This window comes from Amphiura filiformis, chromosome 3 (genome assembly GCF_039555335.1).
Source record: "Amphiura filiformis chromosome 3, Afil_fr2py, whole genome shotgun sequence".
NCBI lineage: Eukaryota > Metazoa > Echinodermata > Ophiuroidea > Amphilepidida > Amphiuridae > Amphiura > Amphiura filiformis.
In genome coordinates this window covers 84,583,062-84,609,077 of record NC_092630.1, presented here as the reverse complement: position 1 = coordinate 84,609,077, position 26,016 = coordinate 84,583,062, and the positions used below count along the sequence as shown (strand labels likewise).

The following is a 26,016-nucleotide window of genomic DNA, read 5'->3' as shown; positions in this document are numbered from 1 at the left end:
AGTATTGAACAATTGCTTTGCCAACCAGTACACATTACTTTATGTTTTAAAATTCCAGCTAACAAAATCATATTTCTCCCCACAAACAAACAAACAAACAAACAAACAATAAATAAATAAATAAATCATGCCCAATATACTTACAATATATACATAATGACACCTAACGACCACATATCACAAGATTTGTCATATTTTTCTGGACCCAGTACTTCTGGAGCTGTAACAAAGAAAACAAATACAATTCTTGGTTTGTTAGTTATTTATTTGTAAATGACATATAAGGCTTGTTTATTTATTTGCAAATTATGCGAAAATTAATCTGAAGAGACAAAGACACATAAACATGCTGCACATTCCAATGTTTTAATGATTTAGTCAAGGAGGCTGATGTAAAAATGCTAGAAACACTAATTTTTTATTATTTTTTAAAAGATATATTATTTAAATACCAAATGCATTAAAAATCATGCTGCTAATGGGGTTGTTACTCGTAACAAATCTGCGACTAATAGCAATGTTGATTGAAAACCGATTACATGATCTGATGATCATGAAGCAATTTACAGATATACAGCAACATAAAGGAGTGAGTATAGTCCAAGTATCAATAATATATCAAGTTCATATTCTCTCTAATGACATTTACAATGTAGAAAAATTAGGTAATAAATAATTGTACATACATGTAATAGCCCTACCTTGCTACCCCTCTATAACATATTTATGGAAGTATTGAACAAATATTTTGTCTCAACCATTGTACAGGTTGAATCAAAATGGAAAGACTTTCTTCCATTATATGACTCAAACTTTCAGTTTAGGACATTTTGTAACATTAATTAACAAATTATTTGGATCTTATGTTGTATTTTGACCAGGCAGTCTTGTCCATAAATGTTGATTTTAATACAGCCTGTATTTATCCTAAAAGTGTTTGTCTATTTGAATTTTGCATTAAAGCTTTGTTTTTCTCCCTTTTTTAAACCATTGCAAAATAGTTTTACTGTAAACTCATTGGGTAACCCATTTTAAACAACAACATTAACCTAACATAACACACTTTATGTTGTATTTGTTTGTCCTCAATGAATTCACTGATGTGTGCAATTCTTGAATTAATTACGAGCCAATTTTAAGCAAGTTTTCCATTCCAACACCCAATTATCACGGTTATGTTGGCACACGCACAAATCTTATTACTTTGTTTTTATCATATGCTTATATACACATCTAAAAAACTCCTATGCAATATGTGTTTGGTTAGAAAATGGATTGTCTTTTTATCACCACCACCTACATGTATATAAATTCTCACCTATATCCTTGCCTCAAGGGCATATTTCATATTGATTACTGCATACTGTTTAAGCCATAATGAATGAGACTTGTTCCAACAAAATGAGAGTAAAGCCGCAAATTTAAATTTTTGAGTTATGCACAGATTCATAATTTCTGGATCCTATGCTTTAAAATGGAACTTGCCACTGTTGCTCCCTCACTTTGCATTAAAAAGTCATTATTTCAGTAAAGAAATCCTTTTCTGTTTTCTGGAATGAACCATCTCCATTTCTTCCCTGGCGACTTTCCGCCCATTTTTTTCACATTTCTCGGTGTGACATATATAGGCTCGGGAATACAACCCCCCAGTCCCTCCCTGAATGCATTGATAATGAAGCTTAATTACTAAGCGTAATTACTAAGAAATCTACAACTACATATAAAATCATCACCCCACTAGAGCGTTAGTGGAGCTAGGAACCGCAAAAATATCTATGTAAAAATTGTGACCTATAGAAACTGGTTACATCATCAATATAGCCAGTTTGCGTTTCAAACATTAAAGGAGTATTTCGTGATCCTAGCATCCTCTTTTTATGACATTTTTCAGTACATATCCACGAAAAAAGCATATTCCCAAAATTTCAGTTGATTCCGATATTGCGCTTTTGCAGTTATGCATGATTATGTGTATTACACTGCTCCATAGACAATACGTTGTAATTTCGTTCTGGTGCACCAGAACGAAATTCAAATTTCACGATATCTTTCTTGAAACTAATTAATCTGCAAGAAATATTTTGTACATAAACATTATGTAGCCAGAGGTTTCAGTGATATAAAAATCTCAACTTTTTTTGAGAAAAGTGGGGGATGAGGCTGTGGATCACTAAGTGCCCTTTAAAAATAAAATTTGACAATTACAATAAACAACTATAGACAAGACAATTATAGATTATGAGGCATATTTCATATCATTATGAATTTTGAAAGAAGGTCTTTTATCACTAGTTTCTTTGTTAAATTCATGCTACACATGAATTCTCTCTCCATGCATGACACTTCACTGGTAACTATTAATCCTGCACTTCCTAGAGTTCCAAGAGAAAACATGCGTAACATGAATTTAGCAAAGAGACGAAACAGTATTTGGCACTCTGTCAAACTCATGACAATATTATCCACATGCAGGCCCTGAAAGAACTGAATCGTCGAAAACTTAATTGTTCTGGAATTTTAACACCACAACTAAACGTAAGTAAATAAGTGGTGTGGTTGAGGAATACATCAGTTATCACATACTTTTTGAATTTTGACAATTGACCACACCGTTCTTGAAATAAATTTGACAAAACTCCCTCATTTTCAAGCCTTTGCACGGATTCAAATTCAATGGATGATCTGTATTCAGAGTGCTAATCACTGCATATCATCAGTGCATGAGACGCCTATTTTCATTGATAGATATTTAACTCTGTGGAACGGATTGAAAAAGAGCTAGTTTCGGAAAATTTCAAAAACGGAGCGGTTAATTGTCAAAATTCAAACAGTATGTAGTACATGTAGCCGATATATTCCTCAACTACATCGATTATTTAGTTATGTTTGGTTTATGCTTTAAAATATCCAAACAATTCAGTTTCCGACGATACAGTTCTTTCAGGGGCATCCTTTAGCTATATACTGATGCTTGTTTTCTTTTGTTGGTTGGTTTTGTTGCAACTATACATTGTACCTGGGCAACTATATACATGTACATGTAGTTTTACAGGTCATGTGACAACAACAAAACCATCAAAGTCAACAACATCAAAACAATCAAGTTGCTTTACTTGGCATAATACTGATGAAACAATGTTTGTTACATACCTACATAATATGGCGTATAACATGGTGTTTGTAAAGTTTTTGTTGTAGTTTCTTTACAGAATCCAAAATCTGTAAGTTTAAGATTTGAATTAGTAGATTTGTCTAGGAAGAGTAGATTCTCGGGTTTCAGGTCCCTATGTGCTAAATTCATGCTGTGAAGATGCTGAATTGCTTGACCAATCATACGCACTATTTCTGCTGCTTCTGTAACATAAAAAACAAAGACATATTGCAAAGGTTAATGATATTATGGTATGATGAACAGGTGGATGCATTCAACATGGAGCTATACATGTGAATATAGTCATTTTTTATGAGATCTGTAATCCTGAAAAGTCTTGGAACACTTTAGTACCATGGATTAAAATCAAATCCTCTGTTTCACCCTATGTTGGAGCCATATTGCCAGCCGCGTTGTTGGGCCCGTTAACATCAGTTGGTGGGGTGAGAAAGAATTCACGATGGATTCAAGCTACATGCACAACATGTCTGTAACATGGTAAAAATTGTAAGAATAGTGAGGAAAACAAAGTGTATGATGCAGTAAATGTCCCAACACATTTATTCCCAGGATTGTGGCTTTAGAAACAAATATTAATTGCAGTTACCATGAAAACATCCATTTCAGTAAGTAATCAAACTGATTACAAGGGATAAAAGAAATATACATTATATTCTTTTATTTTATTGATATTGTGGAATCTTAATATTGTAAGAGAAAGCAAATGCACTTTGTTTTTTTCCCCAGCATTTTCATGATTTGATTTGGGATAAATATATGCATAAAAATTATTTTCCTTGCATGGTGACAAGTTTCTTTTGTTATTAGTTCCTTTTTTCAGAACATATATAAAACTGTTCAGATTTCTACAGCCACAACTAATAAAATATTGATTGATTTCAATATCCAAGGGTAGTCTGATAACAAATCAAGATTCACATATAATTTTGACCTTCAGATCAATCAAAACATTCCATTTGCTCTACTTAAATAATGACTTCTAAGAATGGAATTAAAACATGGCTCATCCAAGATTAACATCGTCCTATATATCAGTACATGACCTCAGTGAATACTTGACTGTGTCCTGTTTTCTTTGTTATGCACCATTATATTCAACTATATCAGGAAATAGACAGGAGTGCTAATGTTACCGGTGTACAAATCCATCTGATTGAAATCTAATGATACACAGTTATAATTGTATAAATGTTGAAGTCCAAGGACAAACAGTCACACTATCTATTATGATCCCACTGGAAACTATTGCGACTTGTATGGTGTATGTGTACGTATACATGCATGCATGTGCACATAAACCCTATATAGGCCAGGGTCTATGATGTGCACAAGGGCTTTAAAACTGTAGCATTGGCAATCTACAGGACTGGAATTGAATCTTCAATCTTAAAAAAATATTTAATTGTTTTTATTATCTAATTAATTTGCAGCATCACTAACACATTAGGCTGATTTTTATCTCAAACATTTACACATTTTATCTCATACATTACACACACACCCCCACACATACATTAACTCTACATTCACATGAGTTGTCACGCTGTGATATTCTACACTTCATGCATCATGATTTGTAAATCATTGCTATTTATAGACACAATTGAACCAGATTTAACCTCCTATCTCAGTCAATCTATCCTTTTTGTAACCCATCTTTCCTAAGCATTGGACCACATTGAGCAACATACTCAAGTGATAAATACCCTTCAGTATAAAAACAAAGCTGTATTTCAATTTTCTGGCAAGCAGCTTACTAAGTAATAATGTCAAGTGGCTAACATTAGAATTAGATCAGTCTCTAACCTTTATCGAAGACCAACATAGAATATAATACATGCAGACTATATACAACCAGGATATTGTATCGTACAGGATAGGAAGAGACTACTACTAGCATGTAGTATGAGAGCTCTATCCTTACAAATTGCATGGAGCATTGCAGTCATGTTTGCTGAGAGTAAAAACTTGCGCTATTGAGCACATGTAATTTATCATCTTGCGTCAGCCAACACATGCTATTGATATCCCCAAATAACTAGTCTTAAATGTTGAGTTCAATTGGGCAAAATTGTTTTAAATATTGGCATATTATATGGCTTTAAATCAAAATAAATAAATAAATTGCATTTAAATCTGGCAATTAATTCATCATAAAAGTACAATTTGTGGTGCTGAACACTTGTGAGACATCTTTTACACCTATGATGGATGACATGTAACTTTCCAAGAGCCCTGAGCATATTTTATTCAAAATATACCATATTTCCTTGAATAGTTGGCGCCCCCTTCAATTAAATGCCCCCACCACGAATACACTTGTACACTAAATATGCATGGTAAACGCTGCGTAAGTAAATATAGGAAAAGGGCAAAAAGTGTAAAAATTCACGTCGTTAAAATCTATGCATTTACAGTAGTATGGTATTGACTATGAATCTTGTATTACTTGCACCTGTCTGTTGTATACTTGACATATAAGGCATTGTAGGAGAGTAAAGTGGCTCTACACACTCTACAATCACATTAATGCTTGCTGTAGGAGATGCTTTACGCATTGACTGATATCAATCACTTGCTATTGTAACTTCTCTGATTTAACATTGCTTGCTTTAAGTATAATGCAGCTTACTATATAGATTGGATTCAATTATGTACTGTAAATACTTTCTGATAAAACATCAATGTCAATATTGGTTAATAATCTACAATGAATTCCCCTCTGGGTTTCCCCTCATGGCATATTCTCTTGAGTTGTATGAAACCAAAATATTATTATATAACAATGCTGAAAAATGATAATATCCTGATAATAAATTCCTAAACGTTAAGACATCTTTATTTTTAGAGCATCGTTATAATTTTCAATCTCTTCGCTGTCAACACAGTACTTGGGAATGAAAACAAGCCAGATATGGTTGATAAATATTGCAACGTCTGATTACTTTTCAATCTGGTAGACGGTAGATTAAAAACTAACTACTATGTGATATTTCTGGCTTACATAACGTGGAGTGTATTCCCCCATAGATGTTCAAGTATTGATGCTATTTTCCTCCTATTTAGATTAATATTTCAACAGATCTGACACTTCTTAATGAAGAGGTGTTAAGTGATTATTATCGGATCACCTCTGGCTCTGTTTTATCACTAAAAGCAACATTTGTTATTAATTTGAGGATAAATTTGTTCAGATTTGTACACTTGATACTAGATGTTTAAACACTTTTCTTGTTTTACTCAATTGACATTTAGGTTTAAGTTATCATCAGCGTGCCTGAAATGTTTTAATTAAATCTGATTATTTAGCATCCGAGATAAGACATATGAAGAGCTTAGTATCAAACCGCTTATATCCACTTGCCCAATTTTGAGAACACATCAAAAATCATCAAAAAATCACTGATATATGGAGTTTGCAACAAAAGCAGTTTTTGGCGGGATGCTTGGGCAGGATGAGCATCCCGCCAAAAACTTGCTTTTGTTGAAAACCCCCATATATCAGTGATTTTTTGATGATTTTTTGATGTGTTCTCAAAATTGGGCAAGTGGATGTAAGGGGTTTTGAAACTAAGCTCATATGGTACACAAGTTGTAAAAAAGCCATGTACACCCACATCCCCAAAACACACATCCCCATCCCATGTCACACAAACATACCCGCAAACAGAAAGACAGTTAGACACACTGTCACACATACACATCCATACCATTCAAACTCCCTTTTCCTGATCTACACAGGGACAGTACACCCCAACACACCTTGCACACATGCAATAGCATTGGAAGCTGGTGTGAAATCTACTGTGCTTTTTCAATTAAATGGTTCCATTGATATCAAATACTAACACTCGGCTGTGTGGTTGGCATACAAGATGAATAGGACTGTGTAATGGTGGTGATTGTATGTAGATTGCATGTTACTACAATCAATTCTATAGGCTTCTTAGTACTAACCTCGTTCATTGAATGCCGTTCTGTCTTGTATTCTGCTAAAAAGTTCACCACCTTCCATTCTGAAAGATACAAAACATAAACACATTTAATTACCTCATGATCTCATTGGACATAAAATAACCATTGAATGTTGGCTCAATATTTCACATGATGTAATTGGATTTTTTTACCCACTCACTATAGATATCCTTTATTCAATGCTTGATTATAGGCATATTGACTGCAGTATCCTTTATTCCTATAACTTTGAAGTCAGCAACATCTTCATGTACAAGAATTTGACTTCAAACTTGAAAAATTTTTATTAGTGCTACAGAAAATAGGTCCCATCTTTCACATGCAATTTTTGGTTTCATATATTCATAACAAGTGTACAATAGCTTTAACCATATTTGGGCACTATAGAGTTACATGATGATCATATCAGGAATATATATAGCCTTAGGTTTTAAAAGATCTGTAATCTTTGTCGTCCTACTTCCTCTATCTTTAGAAGAGCACCAAGAGAGGCCCACATTCATATCTTTGCTATCTCAAATTAACTTGTCTTAATGTCAAATTTCATTATTTGAAGAAGAGGTAAAATAGGTAAAAAATGCAGTATCAAAAATAGCAATTCTAAAAAAAGAACAGAATTATAAACTTGTACATGTAGGCTCATTTGAAAGCATCCAATCTAACAAAATATAAATCAGTATTTATAGAATACTTCATGTATAAGAATTTGGTTCATTGAAATTGTGACAGGCATTTTTATGTAAGTTGGAGGTCAAGGTCCTGTGTATCTTCAGCACTGAACTGATTTTAATTACTATTATTGTGTATGCCAAGGTCAAAAACGATGCATTGACGAAAATAATTGATCATGATTTCATAATTGAAGCAATGATGCATGCCCACATTTGCTCTACATTTATGAGAAGATTATGTTGCCAACAATGGTATGTAGGCTACATGTATGTAAGCTGTTGCGGTGGTTAAAAAAACATTGACCATTGACATTGAAATAAAAACATTGAAAACATTGACTACCGTACATCAAATGTGGTCTTAAATAATGAGCACAAAGACATCAAAATGATTTTGTGAGATTGTAACATATTTCAAATTTTTACTTCCAAGTCTTCCATGCTTTAAAATCGTACCACTTATGTACCAGTCACTTGTAGCAATGACATATACTGTGATTTCACTAATTTGGTTGTAATTTTGTCCACTTTTTAAATCAAGGAAGTATCGTGTTAGAAAAATAGATTTATATCTTTTTAAGCAATCTGAGATTCATGCTAAATGTTTTGCTTTAATGTACATGTATACTCAACCTTGGTGTGTATTTGACTCAATTTTCCTCTGGTGAATTTTTCAAATTACTACAGCTTACACTACAGTGAACAAATATAATCCAAAACAATAGATTAACAACTTCCAAGAAAAATCACAACAGTGACACTAACATAAATGAATATGGGGCTATTCTGTCGATCGAACATCCGGCTATCTCTAGTCTCGGCCCAAACTGCATGTGGCATACGGTTTGTTGTGAACAACAGAAACCGGCTGTGAAGGAGGCTACATAGCGATGTTGCTGGAGTGGCATTCAATTTCGGAAAAAACGACACTCGACCATGGAATTTAATTTTAAGTTTGTCAGTATATAAACGGTAAATCAAGTAAGTTTCTTTCACTCTTAAGACTTAGAAACGGTTGTTTGATTCCACTGACTATTTGCGATCGAAATTTACATAACACCAATGACAGAAATCATCAACAAAAATCAAATCAGGGACTTGTTTTCACTCGAACATCATCAACCGGAAGTGACGTGACACGGACCGACAGAATAGAAATCAAATTAAGGCGATTCTTTTTTTTGGTAGGACTTACCTTTCCATGACCACCAGCAGACATCTATGTCCATTGTACATGTTTTCATAGAGGTCTTTGATGTATACTATGTTAGGATGAGGGCAGGCTCTATAGTGTAATTCCACTTCTCGTCTTGACTTAGGGCTGTCTCCTAAAACCTGCAGAAAGACAACAACAATACATGATTAGTTAGCTTTGAATTCAAATTTGAAATCATCAAATAATATATTTCACACATTTTTTACATTATAAGGGTTAATCAAGTACACATATATGCGTGACCAAATATTTTCAAAACATACCTAAACAGTATTTGCTCTTTTGAGCAAAAAACAACAGGAATTCAGAGTTACCCCATAAATGTGACTGTATCTGAAAGGTACCTGTAAAGCAGGATTTTATTTGAAAGGAACTGGTAGATACAGGATTTTGATAAAATACACCATTATTAATGCTTTTTATCATTTTCTATTATTAAAAGTGTTTGGGTGATGGTGCTGATGCAAATCAGGAAACATATAAAAAAACCCACTAAGTACACTAAAATGACCATACACAATAACACACATGAACTACATGTTTTAAAAGAACCCTTTTTCTAGAGAAGGGGCATTTTTACCCCCTAAACACCATTCACGTTCATTCTCTGAAAAGGAATTTTTTGGCATTTTTTCTGGTCACTGTAGAGCCTCCGGTTTAAAAAAAACATATCCATTTTCCAGTTGAAAAAAATATTGTAATATTTAAGTAATTTAAGTTACAATATTTCATTTTAAATTGTCTGGTTTAATTGTAACTCTTTGGGTTGGTTAACTGTTCACTATTTCCTATTGTAAAAGATGTTAAAACTAGAATACAAGCCATTGCAGCCAACACCACGGTAAGTGAAGATTTATTAAAGAGAATAATGTAATGATGTTGCACTGACACGATGATAATGATGAGTGACTAGATGGCAGCATGGTGATGAGAACCATTATTGAATGCTAGCAGGATTCAGGTTTCCCAATAGGCTATTCCAATTGAAATCCATACACCCCTTATGGAAGACATGACCTAAATCTCCCACACAGGGGGTGTAGATTTCAAATTGAGTCACCCATTCAGGTAATTCTCACTCCCTTTGTGGGAGATTACGGTCATGTCTTCCACAGTTCTTGCAATGCATTTCTATGAAGTAATATTACGAATGAAAAATTAACATTTTAAAAAGAATATATCTTATCGTCAATTTTAATCACACAAACAATTAACAGCTTGCAAATATTTTGTGTAATCTTCATTAACAATAATGGCTACATTGAACTTGAGTATCAGTTTACGCTACTGTGCACTCATGTACATGTAAAGCTCAGTAGCCTTACAGTGGTAATTTTCGCATATAAAATTTTTTGTGATTTCCAACAAAGAGGCCCTTTGTATGTGTTGGTTTTTTGCATGTGACTTTTACCATATATGTGAAATTCACAAAAATAAAACTCTCACGAAAAATTAGCGCTTCTATAGAATTCTGTTCTGCCTAATTGACTACTAGGAATAATTGCTCATTTTACCAAGAGAATAGAATTTGATCCTCCAATGTCTTCCAAGATTTCACACTACAACAGTATTAAATGTGTAGTAATTGACGTATTCATTTCTATGGTATGTCACTTTCATGTAATACCACGCTCTCATCATAACTAGAATTACAATTTACAATTCAGTCTAACGATTACAATTTTACATCATTGTTATGTTAACCTTTAATACTTCACGTGCTAGCCATAGGCTTCAAGATAAAGGTCAAGATTTTGAGTTATTTTCTCAAAATATCATGAGCTATCTTAAGAACCACTGAACCAAATACCTGGCTTGTTTGTACTCATTTTAATGCATTTTTCATGCTGATTCTAAATATGGTCATGCAAATGCAAATTTCTTTAATTTTTTAATTTTTAAAGGAAATTGCTAACTTGTCGTCTGCAGTCAACACCCACATAGAAAGGGTTATAAGCCATGCTTGTCACATTCATCAGGTTAAATTTTATCTTTCATAGCTATGTGTGTACATATTGATCATATAGAATCTGTATCTTATTTGGCCTCAATATTACTTGACATAAGAAATTTGGAGCCATCTGATGTTGGCATTTTCGACATGACACTGCTGATCACGCCATAGCATATCCTTCAGGTATAACCTAGCTGTCACTGAAGGCCCATTGTGTAGCCCGGACAGTGCATTCATAGATGACAAGCTATGTTGTATGGCATTTACAGCAATCACCAGTGGACTGAGGGATGCCTCAAAGTATCTAATCAAATTAGTTGGCAACATAGCCTGTAGCTGACACAAATATATCGAGATGCATTACTTGCTTGTTTGCTCATGGATGGGTGCTACGTGTATTTTCAAAGAACATGTTTAATATAACTTTTCAATTATTTTTCACAACTGAGATTGAAAATAACATTTTAAGCAAATATTGGAAAAAAACACAAGTAAGCAAACACATGGCATGTTTTGAAGTTGATGCTTAAGAAATTGATCAATTCAAATATATCTCATAATTATCAGCATAAGGAATTCATCAGCATTACAATTTACATGAAAGTTCAAACTGTTGATGAGTTCATATGCAAATTGAATCTCCTTAAGATTAATTAAGAGATTACTTGTCACCTGCTTAGAGTATCACATAAATAGGAACCATCCCTCTTGAGATAGCATCACCAAAACTATGCATTTAAAATTCTTTCAACCTGAATTTAACAAATGACTAGCTCTCGTCATATTCAAGATTCTGTTCACTATCTGGTTTGGTTTTCTTTGACAAGTGAAATGACAACAAAGGATCAAAGTCCCATGAGGCTCCGAGTCATCATCTTGACAACAGAGATATTGGCATGGAATGGACTCGCGTAAATCATCATGTAGTAATGGGTAACCACAGGCTAACTACGGTTCCAATATGAGGCAGTGTTCATAGTCAGGTCCAATCAGTGTGGTCTTGAATAAATCACTGGCCAGGGGTGGGGGGGTGACAGTTAGCAGCCATATACTGAGGCTGAGGCTGAGATCCGTCAGGTGGACCTGGGCTGGGGGGGGGGGGAATAGTGGGATCTTTATTGAAGCTCCAACCCCAAAAACAAATATACATTTTCTACTCTCCCAAACAACAATTTCAACCTCCCTATGCATCCAACACTTCCAGTCTATGGTGAGAACCCATCATCATGTGACAAATTTTTCAATATCTTGGTTCCCAAATCTGCTGCAACCACTCTTAAAAAGATGCAAGGCATTTAGCATGTTGTGCTTGGGTAGCTGGAACATCTGTAGGAAAGTCTCTTATCCCTCTCTGGAAGTGAAGTTATTCCACACTACTTGCCTGACGATTCTCCTCTAACATGGAGGGCAAATGCAGTGCTTTTGCTGGGGCACATCCTTCATTTTCTGGACAAGGAGCCTGCAAGAAGATATGCTCTCGACATACCATACCAACTCATGGCAAAACAAGACAGACATCAACGCACCTCTTAAGTAACCTAAATTCAAAGTGTGCTAGGGTATGATGAAGGAATGATTCAAGCAGAACAGATAGCTGCACTTTCTAAAGATTGCTGTGCATGGAGAAATCTTGTGGTTGCCTCTGCATAACCGAAGGATGGTGATGATGATGACATGATAATGATGATGATGATGATGGTGGTGGGGTGGGGTGGCGCCATTTGCACTGGTTTGGTCTGTGATTTCATAATCTGTATTACTATTAATTTCAGTGTTATTTACTAATACTAGTCAAATGATTTTCATTCTCTTCTTCAAATTAAAAGATCACAAGTTGTTAAGGTTTTGATTTTGGTATAACACTGATGTTACATTGAACTCTATTCGAGAAGTTCTCCATTGTTCACTTGAATGAACTGCATCCACAAATTTGTTTAATCTTGTATTTATAGGTCTAATGACATAATCATCATTAAATGTAATTGTTTCAATTAAAAATTCATTAAGGGCCTAAATCAGCTGAAGAAACCATGGAATAATTTCTCCCACTATGCTCAATTTGCACTACATAATATCCCTAATGAAAGCTAATCAATTTAGACTTCTCTCAACAGCTGTAACACATTGTTACATATTTTGCATGAATATTCACCAGCGTGCTAGTCCTAGCTACATGCCAGTCATCTGCTAGCAATTCTAGCTATTTCTTGCTTCATTGCTCTTTTCCTTGCAACCATCATGACTACAGTTTACAGACTCAACAAACAATGATTCAACTTGGTATGCCTTCATCCTGATTGTCTTTGAACTTAAATAAATCAGTTACTTCTGCTCCTTATTTGGACACTATTTCTTGTGATGTCATTTTCTACTTTTGGATCATGATGATTATAGATTTGTGCATCAACTTGAAAGGCCTGTCCTGGTATTAGATCTCCCCTGCATATTTTTCTTCAGTTAAGACATTCAATTTGGCAAACATGTACATCCTGATATCATTATTGAGTTAAATTTGCAGTATAAATTGTAGCATGCACTGCACTGCAACGCAAACAGGAAGGAGTTATTTTCATCATCCCTATCCATCATGATACATGTTAGTGTTGCCATGACAAGCCAAATAGAGATGTTCAAATTGTAGCAACCAACCATCTCTGTAAGTTCAAGTCTTAATTTGATTTTCATCACTGATTAACTCATGGTTGCCAATCCCCCATTTGATAGCCCAATTGGGTGACTTGGAAATGGCTCCCATGATTTAACAACTTTTGAGCTTGAGTGGGAAATTTTAGTCCGTTTTTATTGAATTTAGCTATGAAAACAACAAATCATGTTTTTGAAAATGATTTTTAGATGAAAGCCACAGACCATATTAAATGCAATTTTTGACCAATTTTGTTTCAAAAGCCCTGTCGCTCTCACCAAATGGGCTGAATTGGAAACCCTGTGATCAGCCCTCGAATTAAGGATCTGAAGGGGCACGGCAACTTTTTTAGGGCAAGTTGATAATTGCCTTGGATTTTCACTGAAAAGGCTTAAGGCAGCACAGCAGTTTGTAATATTTCAAGAGGGCATCATGGCAACTGTTGACAATTTGAGAAGGGCACCAAGGCAATTTCTCAAAAGTAAAGAAAACACACACAAACATAGATAGATGATTTTATAATGAAGGGGCAAGGCTGGGGCACCGGCGGCAACTTCATTAGAGGGCACGGCAAGTGACTGCCTTGGGTAAAGGACATATTTTGAGGGCATTACGGCAGTAGGGATGGGCACCCACGGCAAAATGCCTTGGGTGCTGTGGGTTAATTCGAGGGCTGCCGGTGATTAACTACATTTTGACTTCACAAATCCTTGTTGCCGTCAGACTATTGGGATATTCCAGTTGAAATTCATACACCCCCTATGGAAGACATGACCGTAATCTTCTATTCAGGGAGTATGAATTTCAAATGGGGTTACATGAATTGATGACTCCCATTTGAAATTTACACCCCCTGTGTGGGAAATGGAGATTAAGGTCATATCTCCATAAGGGGTGTATGGATTCTAACTGGAATAGCTGGCCCATTTTCAGGTGAAATAATTTGGTCTTATTCACTGAATGCAACATCAAACTTTATCATATTCATGCAAAATCTACCCAAGCAGCAAAGTCGGCACAATGCAAAAAGCTGTTGCAATAATCATTAAAATGCATTTATGTCGTCACTGAATATGGTTGACATATATTTTCTCCTTTAGTGTAACAAGCATGCATACTTCATGAGATGTAATGGCATGTAAATTGTCAATGTGCAAATGGTGTTAATTAATGCAGTTTTCAGTTGATTTGAAAAGTACAAATATGGTCATTTTCACGGTAAAGGGTGTAACTTTGGATTTTTAACATTTTAATCCGTAGTGTTCTAATAAAGCCACAGAATTCCATAATTTTTGGCCACATAAGTCATCTAGTTAGCAGCTACCTTGGGTAGCATAATCAGCTTTGGGAGTTACTGCGTTCAGTTTTAGCAGGCTTAAATGTACTTAATATTGCCATTTTGAAAACTATAAAAAACAGTAACATTTTTGTAAAACCCTGTGTTTTCTTCAGTTAGTTCATGGATAATTTTTCTTATCCTGAAAGTACAGTCATATGTTCAGTAAACACTGCCACATTAGATTTAATTGTGAACGGCCCTGTATTTTTGAGAACCGGACTTGATATTTGTCGTTTCGAGGCTTCATTTTCCGTTAACAATTGTTAACAAACTTTGTGGGTGTAGCTTTGGTTCATAATTCTTGGTTATTTCTTCACTTCTTCTTGATTTATAACAGTTGTTATCTTAACTTGAAATGGGTAACAAAAATTAGCCGATTTGCAAGCTTTTAAAATTTTATAAAATCTTGACTTCAAATAGCGTTTTTCCGTTAACTTTTTGAAGCCTCCGAAACAAACTGTTCAGCAAGCTTGTGCAAATATAAATAAAAGAGCTCATCCAATCTATTTATCAAAATGTAGCAAAGTAGATCCTCAAGTCACATGTTTTTAAATCGTGGAGATATATATCACCGTTTGAAAATGGGACCCAATACAAACTTTCCGTTAACAATTGAAGCCTCCGAAACAAATGAAGCCTACGAAACAACAGTAAACTTAATTATCATCTATGCATATCTAAATTGGTGTGTTTCATACTGATATCTGCATTGTAATTATTACTTGATATGTGCAGAATGTCATAAATTTAAAAAAAATTGACATTATGGTTAATGTTTGAAAAATATACTGATACCTTAAAAAGCCTGTTTCGAGGCTTCACATGCAAAAAACACCATACTTAACAAATGGGTGAAAAAATTAATGTGTGATAAATCTACAATATCTGCCGCATAGAATCATTGATTCAATACACACAAGAAAATAACAGCTTAGATGATCCCAACACTGTTGTTTTCAAAAAAACTACTTCTGCAATGTTTAACAATTGTTAACATGAAGCCTACGAAACAAAAAAATGACTTGCTGTGATAATTTAATTTTTGTCACAACTGAAATTCAATACTTAGAAGCAAAGCATGAAAATTGGTAATTGTGATATTTTTTACCTATTTTTTTATGTCAACTTGTAGTACTTAGCTAAATATTTTACTTTTATGATCACCTGTGTTGTTAACTGAAGCCTCCGAAACACAAATCGCTTGAATTGCCAATTCTAAAAAATAACTCCAATTTCTGTGAAACTTGGATGGGAGGTTCCTTTCATCAAGTAGTATTTGTACATGAAGTTAGACATTCAAATTATTTTAGGAACCCAATTAAAACTTAAAAAATATGTTTAAGGTTTGGAAATTTCCATTGTAAATGACACTTGATGTTAAAAATTTTCAAAACTGCAATTACAAACATAGCAAAACATGGTATAAAATTTAACTTATATCTGTTGACTTACTTTGGAATGGAATTTCACATGTATTCCAGCTTTCATGTCAAAATTTTCTGAGGTTATGTAAAATACATTTTTCTTAGATTTTAACCAAAATGTTATGCAAATGTCAAATTTTTTATTAGAAATCAAAAGGTTTAAGCCTTGAAACATTATTTTACTTGAATTTAAGTTGCTTCTATGCATGATTTCAGTAAACAGAAACATATTTAAGTGGTTTGAAATTTTGACCCTAAAAATCAAAAGTTACACCCTTTACCGTGAAAATGACCATATATGAATGCAGTTGCAAAGGTCAAATAGAAAAGAGTAAAATTGACTTCAACATCTAGAAATGGTTACCGTATTATTTTGTCAATTGTACTTGCTTTGTATGTTTAATTTATATTTTATCACTTTGTCATATATAATGTTTATACTTGTTTTGTATTTCCATTTACTTTTAATATCCTTGATTAATGATGTCATGTAACATGTAAATTTATGTAGCAACACGGCCCCAGGGAAGACCAGCTCAAGGGCTGATCTGGGCTTTTCCGTATAAATAAAATTGAAATTGAAATTGAAAATCAAAAGCTTCATTTTCTGCAGAGCTCTAAACAGCTTGACCCCATTTTCGGCTTATAAATATAAATTAAAATTAAACACTATCTTCCATAGTATCTAGAACAAAACAGACTTCTCCGATGGGCAGAATAAATCACATGATTGCTGCTAGTGGGCAACCCTAACTCAAGAAAGCTATTAACCCACACATTGTATTATGCAGCATTCACTAACTGTGAATTGATGGAGCTAAGAAAGACGAGCAAGCATCATATGTATGCAATGGCTGTTCCATCGTAGCTCAGGCTAAACATTGTAGGCGGCTGTTATGTAGCTACGCTGCAAGTGGCTATGCATTATGCATGGTAGCATGTACGGATTACCATCTCCATGAATTCTATGATGTCAGCTTACTGTGTAAATGGTTAGAATTCAAAGTAGTGGCTGGCTGGGGAACATGAATGCAGAGAAAACCAGCAGTACTCAGTATTTTTTTCTTTTGAATGAATGTGTAAAGCGTAGTGAGCTGTCTGCCTCTAATTTCTCATACACCTAATTGGCTTTTACAATCCAACTACAGACAAGCACCCTTTATTCACCTAATTTAGCGTGAACTCTTTTAGTTTAAATTAACAAAGTGCAGATTATTATGCTGTTTGGATTAAAACATTGAAACACCGATATCAGCAGTGTGTTCTTCTTTGAATGTGTTTACAAACACCACCCCTCCAATACACCCCACCCCCACATGAAATCACCTCCAAACGGGGATGTTGTATATCCAAACATGGTCATCTTGAATCCATACTCAATCAACATACCAAGTTTTACACCCAGGGTTTTACGCCACTTTGTTTGTGTTTTTTTGTGTGCATGAAATTGATGGATTTAAACCTAGCAACTGCGAATGTTATCTCATGTACGATAGAGGTATTTCGCAAATACATAAGACATGCCATTGCAATCGTCTGCAGACCTCTAGAAACCGAACATGGTCCCCCATTGCAGAGTGGTCCACAGTTTAAATGTGAAGTACAAGTGCATGTCCTCATTTGCTGGCAAACACCTATGCACTTGCACATAATTTTCCCACACTTCTCTTTATTTTATGACCATTTGTGGTTCAAATTGTACATGACATCAGCACTAAACAACTTTTACAGCAATATTGGCAAGGCTGTGGTCAAAATATCTTGAGGCAATACTTTTCATAAACCAGTTTAGCTGGCTGTGGTTGCCCCTTCATTTTTCAATGATTGCCTGTTCAGAGATATTCTCTAGATAGAACCATAGATGTGCAAGGGATTGTATACTGGTAAAAATCCATGTTTGCAATTTCCATAATTTTCTATGCATATTAATTGTAAATCACAATTAATGCAATTTGAATAATTGGAATTCAGAAAACAGAACTGAAACTGGAGTCAAGGAAATATTGTGTCACCAGTATTTAAATTTGAGTAGACAATTGCCATGATTATATCTGTACTTCTAAACTATGCACTCTCACACCGCATTGGAAAACTTGGTATCTTCATGCAAATAATGTATTTGAGTTTTACTAGTTCTGTATATACATAAGTCTTGTATTTGCTTTTATCAGCAGCTTACACAAACTTCACATTTCATTTTCTGATGTTTATGTTGGAAAATAGTAAATTTAATATAGTAAAATATTTTAACGTTGAAAGTGCATTAGAGCGCCATGTACAAAGTTGTACACATTCACTTCCTCTATTGTGGTTGTCCATTGAAGTCTATTGCACAATAGCCTTGCCATTCTCTTTTTAAAGCAAATCATATTTAAATGTCTAGAATTCAAAAGAAATGAAATGGACCTGCAATGTTGTAAGAAGGTTAGACTAGTTGTGGCATTTGAACCAAAGAAAAAAACACTTTGTTTTTGAGGAGGGATGCATGCGTACGTGTTTGCCGACAAACGAGGACACACACAAGATTTTTCACCCTAAACTGTGGACCTACTTCCAACCGAGGACTGTCTTCGGTCTCAAACTGCTGCAAAAGACCTCAAATGCATGCTAGATGCTTTAAACGCTATTTGCCTGAAAGCGAGGACCACATGTGTAAAAACTACCGTCCGCAGGGTGATGGCTAAAATTCCGTTTTGTATTATAGACACAAAAAATCCGCCATTTTAGTCCACGGTTAGGCGATGAAAACATCATACACCCGTCCTCGGTTAGATAGCAAAACACAATGTCCACGTTTGGAGGCAAACACAGACAGGGGTGTGTGGGTGTGTGCATTTGTAATTACCTGCAACCGTGGATTAAGATACACACATCGCAACTGTCGACACACCTGCAATCTGTGGATGTCCAGTTGTCCACAGTTGCTGGCTATAACTAGGACAATGCAATTAACATAAAATGCATTTAAAAGTGGTCCACATTTAGGGGGTTGAGGACGGGTAACGGTTGGATAGGAAGTTGTCTGGTGTATGTGGGATAGGACCACAGTGTGTCAATTGAAATCAGGTGTATATGTATGTGTTCTCTGTTATATCTAGGATTGAAATTAAATCATGCAGAATGAGGTCCTCATTTACTAACAGTGGTGTGTATGTGTAGGGGGGGGGGAGGTGCATATTTGGAAAGCTCAACATCCAAGGTTAATTTCATCTTATATTTGAATTTCAAACAACATACTAAATTCCTTGTACACAGGTTGATTGGCACCATTACAGCTTCCAAGAAGTTCCTACTCTATTTTCATGACATTTGACATTGCAATGTGCAAATGTAAGAATTAGTTTGTTTGCTTGACTGGTTCAGTTATTTGGACAATAACAGTGCCTCAGGAGGAGCGACATGCAATGCTATAGTGTTGAACACCATTCACTAAGCAATTGTGCTAATTCCCAAAGTACTGAATCATAAACTTCTCATGGTAAAGTCCTTGTGAACACAGTCTCCTACATATGAGAAGGGGAGATCCCCATGAAGATAAAAATGAAGAAGTGAATTCTATTAATTTAACTCTAACCCCAATAAAATACTGAACACACCTATTGCTGCGCACACAGGTGGCCTCTATATTTGGCCCATGTCCAGGAACCAAGGGGGGTGGGGTAGGCCATTTAAATTTATGATCCCTCTAATCCCTCTGACCATGGAAAATCCACCAATCCTGTTCTGATCCAACAGCTAGCTATCCTGCTATCTGGGCATAGACTCTGAATTCAGAGTCTGAGACCCTACATTTTTACAGTCTATGGTTTTATGCACGTAATGAATTGTTTAAAAAAGGAATGCAAAGCATTCGGGGGGGGGGGGGTGAAACCTAACAACCTATGAAATTTCCAGGCTTGGTGACGGCCTAGATACTATATAGGTGTACCTATATTACCAAATGTTAGGCAAGAACTATTGGTTATAGCGACAGGAAGTATTTGAGTGAGATCATTCGTAATTTTACACATTGTAACCAGAGGTGCCCAGTAATGATAATAAATAGTACCCTCCTAATCAATGGTATCATGCTGTATCCTGCATATCAAGGAAGAGGTTAGGCTTTAAAACAATGTTGGCTTCCACCACATACCAAAAATCTGCATGCAAGATACTCAAGGAAATGCCCTTTTGAGCATAGGGTAAAATGCATCAAATCATAAAAGTCACAATCATTATTAAAATTAGTCCCAAACAAAAATGTTTGGTAGACTCATAACCGGTGCGATCTTACCTTTCCGATGTTGATTAAGATACTTCTTGCATCGATCCCGAGATGCGGAAAAAACCAATAGTCATTTTGTCCACATAAATGAATAAATAACAAAACCCCGATCCCCGAGTGGACTCACCCATTCGGTGACGTCACACACGATAATCACCCCTTATCCGACTTGGGCAGCCCCTACTCGGCCAAACTTGTAGGGGGCGGCGGGGGACCGGGGTAATCAACATCGGAAAGGTAAGATCGCACCGGTTATGAGTCTACCAAACATTTTTGTTTGGGACTAGACTCAGTACACCGGTCGATCTTACCGTTCGATGTTGATTAAGATACTTCTTGCATCAACATCTGAAAGATCGATCTAGCAAGTAACCGACGGATGGAGGTACAAGATTGGCCAGCATCTGATAAGGATCGGGAGAGTGGGTAGCATGGTAATCGCGAGGTCAAACTATTTCCCCCCCCTCACGGCCGGAAACAGAAAGACTACGTGAACAGACAAAAACCCTGAACTGAAAGTTCAGTGGTTAAGAATAGAAACACTGGTTCTTACCATGTTGGAATTCTGATTGTCCATAAAACACCTGATACCCAACCACCATATTATCTCCGCAGAATAGCCCTGGAGAACTTATCGCCTGGTCGTTGGTTTACGCTTTTGTAGTAAACCGTGGAAAAGGACGACGGGTTCTTCCAAGACACAGCCTGACAAATCTCTTCTATGGGGACCCCCTATGGTAGGCCCACGAAGATGAGATAGATCTGGTTGAGTGGGCCTTGGGGCGAAGCGTCTTTGCCGCCCGAGTCCACAACACCTGGACCAGCCACCGTGCCAGAGTCTGTTTAGCGGCTGGACCGTGCGGTTCTGCGTGAGTGATAAATAAGCGGTCATGAGCCCTCTTAAGGTTTGTGTTCGGCCAAGGTAGTGCTGTAGCGCCTCACCGGGCACCACAACCTGTCTTCGGCTATTGACGAACCCTGCCCAATATTGGGGAGGAAGAGGCGAGTGTCGGAATGTACTTCGCTCATTTTTTGCAAGGAAATCCGGGCGAAGAAACAGCGTCGCTCCGTTGTTAGTAAATACGGAGGCTGACTTGAGACTGCGTGCAACTCTGAGCAGCGCCGTCCGGCCAACGCCAGAAGAAAGGCCGCCTTAAGAGTGACGATGGGGTCGCTTTTGACAGGGGCTCAAAAGGGGACCCTTAATATACTCCAAGACTGTGTTGAGGTCCCATGGAGGGACCACCTTCCTTTCTGGCGGGCGCTCGTTGAACATACCGTCGAGAAGAAGACTTAGGGACCCATCTGAATTGATAGTCGACCGTCTTCAAATCCCGATGAATCGAGAGAATGGCTGACTTATAGTTGGCTATCGTTGCCTGCTGAAGTCCTGACCTGAACTTTTCTGTCAGAAAATCTGCCACTAGAGGCACAGGGGCTCTAGTGGGAGATGTATTTCTCTCATCGCACCATGCGTAGTAGGGAGCCAAACGCTGACTATACGCACGGAGGGTAGACTCGTCTACCCCGGCGATGAGAGAAGCAGCTTCTGATGAAAAGCCTCCCTCCGCCAAGACGTTCCCTGATAAGGGCCATGCAGCTAACTGCAGGTGCTCTAGTGGTAGACTTGGTACCTCTCCTCCGGGCATCCGGAGTAGATTTGGTAACTCGGGGAGTACTCGCGGCTGAGCCGCTAGTAGATCCACCATCGGTCGAAGCCACAGGTGTTTCGGCCAGAACGGTGCAAGCAGAATGACGTTGCAATCCTCCCTCCCGATCTTGGTCACCACCCTTGCGAGCAGTGAGATCGGGGAAAGCGTAAGCAGTCATTCCTCCCAGTCTCACGGACAGAGCGCCCACGGCGAATGCCTGTGGGTCTGCGACCCTTGAGCAATACACCGGCAGCTGATGATTTCGATGAGATGCGAACAAATCTATCGAGGGGTGGTACATCACCCGAAGATCGTCTGGCGCGACCTGCGGAGCAAGGGACCATTCTGTAGGTCCCGACACCTTTCCTCGTGACAGATCGTCCGCGAGGATGTTGGTGACTCCCGCTATGTGCATCGCTCTCAACGTAATCTGCCTGGCCTTGCACCACCCTATCAGGCGTAGTGCGTGCAGGCATAACCGTGGTGACCTGGTGCCCCCTTGTCTGTTGAGGTAGGCCACCACGGTTGTGTTGTCTGTTTGGACAACGATATGAGATCCACGATCACCTTCTCGAAATGCTGGAGAGTTCTCTCCACTGCCCAAAGTTCGAGAAGGTTGATATGTAACTCAGTCTCCGTGGCCGACCATAGGCCCGAGACTGAGTCGCCGTGGATGTGGCACCCCCCAGCCCAGCTTTGACGCGTAGGTCGTCACTACGTGACGCACCGCTGGTGCAGGAAACCTGACACCTTGAGTCAAATTGGGCTGATGGGTCCACCACCAGAGTTCTCTCGCGCGATCTCCGACATCGAACCGCGAGGGATATTGGGTGACGACTGGGCCTGTAAAAGGCTAGAAGGTGTAGTTGTATAGGCCTCATGTGAAAGCGGCACGGCACGAGGTCTACCATACTGGCCATAAGGCCCAAAACCTTCATCCATGCCACAGCGGGTGCCCCTCTGACTCGGCCAAGAGTCGGGCACACCTCGCCATGTTCGTCACCCTCTCGGGGGAGGGCGCCGCGATCCCCTCCTCGAGGTTGATCTGGGCCCCTAAGAATAGTGGTGTCTGCGTCGGGACCAAATTGGATTTCTTGACGTTGATCAGAAATCCCAGGTCCCGCACCGCACGGACTACTAACTCCACGAGACACTGTGTCTCCAGCGGGTGCGTCCGTAAATGAACCAATCGTCAAGGTAGCAACACATGTTGACTCCCCTGCGCTTCAGGTACGCTGCCACCGCCCTGACCAGGAGTGTAAACACTCTGGGGGAGGTGGACAAGCCGAATGGCAGGCATCGAAACTGGTAAGTTTGACCCTGTACCTTGAAGCGTAGAAACCTCTGATCTTGAGGTGCGATCGGAACATGCAGATATGCGTCCGAGAGATCTAGCGATGCCGCCCACATACCCTTGATGGGGCAGGCTAGCACCGAAGCGAGAGTCTCCATTCTGAACCTCTTGGGCCTGATGAACTCGTTCAACGGTTTGAGGTTCAGAATGGGCATCCAGACGCCGGTCTTCTTTGGAGACAGAAAAAACGTGCTCCAAAACCCCTTGGTGAAAGGAGGGTAGACCGGGACAATCGCTTGCTTCGTGAGAAGCTGAGTGACCTCTGACAGTAGTGCCCGACGCTGGGGGCCGTCTGGCGGCACTACCGTGGACCTCTGAATCGTGCAGGCGCACGAGGGTGGCTGGTAAATTCCAGCCTGTAACCCCCACTGACCACTGACAATACCCAGGCGCCCGGTGAGATGGCATGCCATCTCTGGGCGTAATGCACAGCGGCCGCCCACAGGGGAATCCCTGTGGAAGTCCAAGGCCTGCCGGCATGGACTGTCGACCGCCGTGCCCTCAGGACCGATCTGGTTTGCCACCCTTAGAAGAACGGCTCTTCTTAGGGGGCTTGCCATGCGGGCCAGCACTACTCTTGCGCTTCCCAGTTTTTTTGGGAGGTGCTGGAGTAGCCTCGGCTCGGGTGTAGTCTGTGGTGCGGCGTCCTGCTGAAGCGGAGCTGGCGCTGAAGAACGCTTAGAAGACTTCTTCTTCTTGTGCTTCTTCTTCGCTTTACTGCCCTTCCCTTGGTCAGGGCAGCCTCCGACTTCTTCAGAGTGCTCTCATTGGTGGCCTTCTTTGCCCGGTCCTCAACCGTAGCGCAAAAGGCCTGTCCAAAGAGTAGCCCCTGTCCCACCGAGTCTGACTTCTTCATTGCATCAGCAAAGTCGGAGCCGTAAGTTGACTGGAGGGACAGACAGGCATTCTCCCGGCGGCGAGATGACATCCTATGGGCTAGGCCCATAGAACTCTCGTTGAGGTTAGCTGTTAGCACCGCTAACAGATTAACCTCGCGGAAGAGTTCCGACGTGGTCCCGTGGTCGTTCGCTACCTTCCTACCGAGGTGCTCGGCAAGCGTGGTAGCGACGCTAGAGACTCTGATAAGCGAGCGTGCTCGCTTATCGATGAGCTTTAGCTCCTCCTCCCACTGGGGGAGAACGACCCGCGCGCCTTTGGCCGCCAGCGGCAGGCGCTTGGCAACGTCTGGATCCATGTCAGGGACCCTGAGGTAGGTTTCAGTAGTCCTCCTGCGAAACACGCAGTGGAAGCGTGCAAGCACGCGGGCGTCAAGCTCCAGCGAGCCTGACAGCCCCACGAAACCTACCCTTGAGGTCCGCCCGGGGAATGCAAGTGCGGGCGACCCTTTGTGTGGACGCCGCTAGCTGGGCATCCTACTGAAAAGATGCCCTGGTCCTCCTGAACGGACTCCTCCTGAGAGAAAGCCAGGCCCAAACCTTGGGCCACACGGCTCATCACCTCAGCGGTGTCCGCAGGCAGACCATTGCTAGCGAGTTCCTCACGGGAAGCGGGGAAGGATACCTGAAGCTAGCTGCACAGTCTCATCAGACTGTGAGTCGCTACTGGTTTCATCTTCCGACTCCTTTCCCTCGCCTTCAGACTCTGACTCACTCTCTGATGAGGAAGAGATCTGACGACGGGCATCTGAAGGTGGACAGGAGGTGTCGCCACCGTGGCTAGCCAACTGAACACCAGCAGAAGAGGGAGTACTCCCGCTAGACCCCGAGATGCTAGCTATAGCACCCCGGGCTCCGCACGCTCTCGCTGCTGTCGCCCTAGCCATAGCAGTGTGCGGCCTACCCTGAGCTGTATCAGGGTTAGCCACTCGCCGCCGGGTTGGGTAACAACTGGTGGTACTGCTTGCCCAACGCTAGGCGGCACTTGCCACGGTGGAAGACCGTGGAAGAAACCACCCTGCGGCGGATACCACTGGGCATACCCGGTGGGTAGCTGACCCTGAAAGGATCCGCCACCAGGGAAACCCCATGGAACGGCAGTACCAGTACCGCTTCCCCCCCCCCTGTTGCCACAGAGACTGTGGTAACCAGGACGAGTACTGCGGTACCTGCGTGGTTGTAGCGTAGGTGCCCGGGCGGGCTCCCGGCTGCGGACCACCGTACCCATGCCTCACAGCGTCCCCGCTAGAGGATCAAGCCGTGTGTATGGGTACCCCGCTATACTGGCTGTCCCTTGGCTAAAAGGAGCTTGCCTAGTATCACGGGTAGCTGAGCGTGTATACCCTCGATCAGTCACCTCGCTACCTGAATAGGCAGTATCAATCAATGGAGCCATGCTCCGCTGAATAGATAGTGATCGATCATAAGAGGGTAATTGACCCATTGACTGTAATG

At 39.2% G+C, this 26,016-nt stretch overlaps 1 protein-coding gene across 3 annotated transcripts in view; it reads right to left on the bottom strand.

The window, feature by feature from the left end:
• Positions 1-26,016, bottom strand: part of LOC140149286 (MAP kinase-activated protein kinase 2-like) — a 44,267-nt gene that overhangs the window by 9,502 nt on the left and 8,749 nt on the right. For all 3 annotated transcript variants that reach the window (XM_072171547.1, XM_072171548.1, XM_072171549.1), the window contains exons 3-6: positions 9,014-9,153; positions 7,130-7,188; positions 3,151-3,354; positions 145-220 (exon numbers count right to left, since the gene is read on the bottom strand). In XM_072171547.1, the coding sequence (XP_072027648.1) occupies positions 145-220; positions 3,151-3,354; positions 7,130-7,188; positions 9,014-9,153 (479 nt within the window). The remainder of the gene's footprint in view (positions 1-144; positions 221-3,150; positions 3,355-7,129; positions 7,189-9,013; positions 9,154-26,016) is intronic.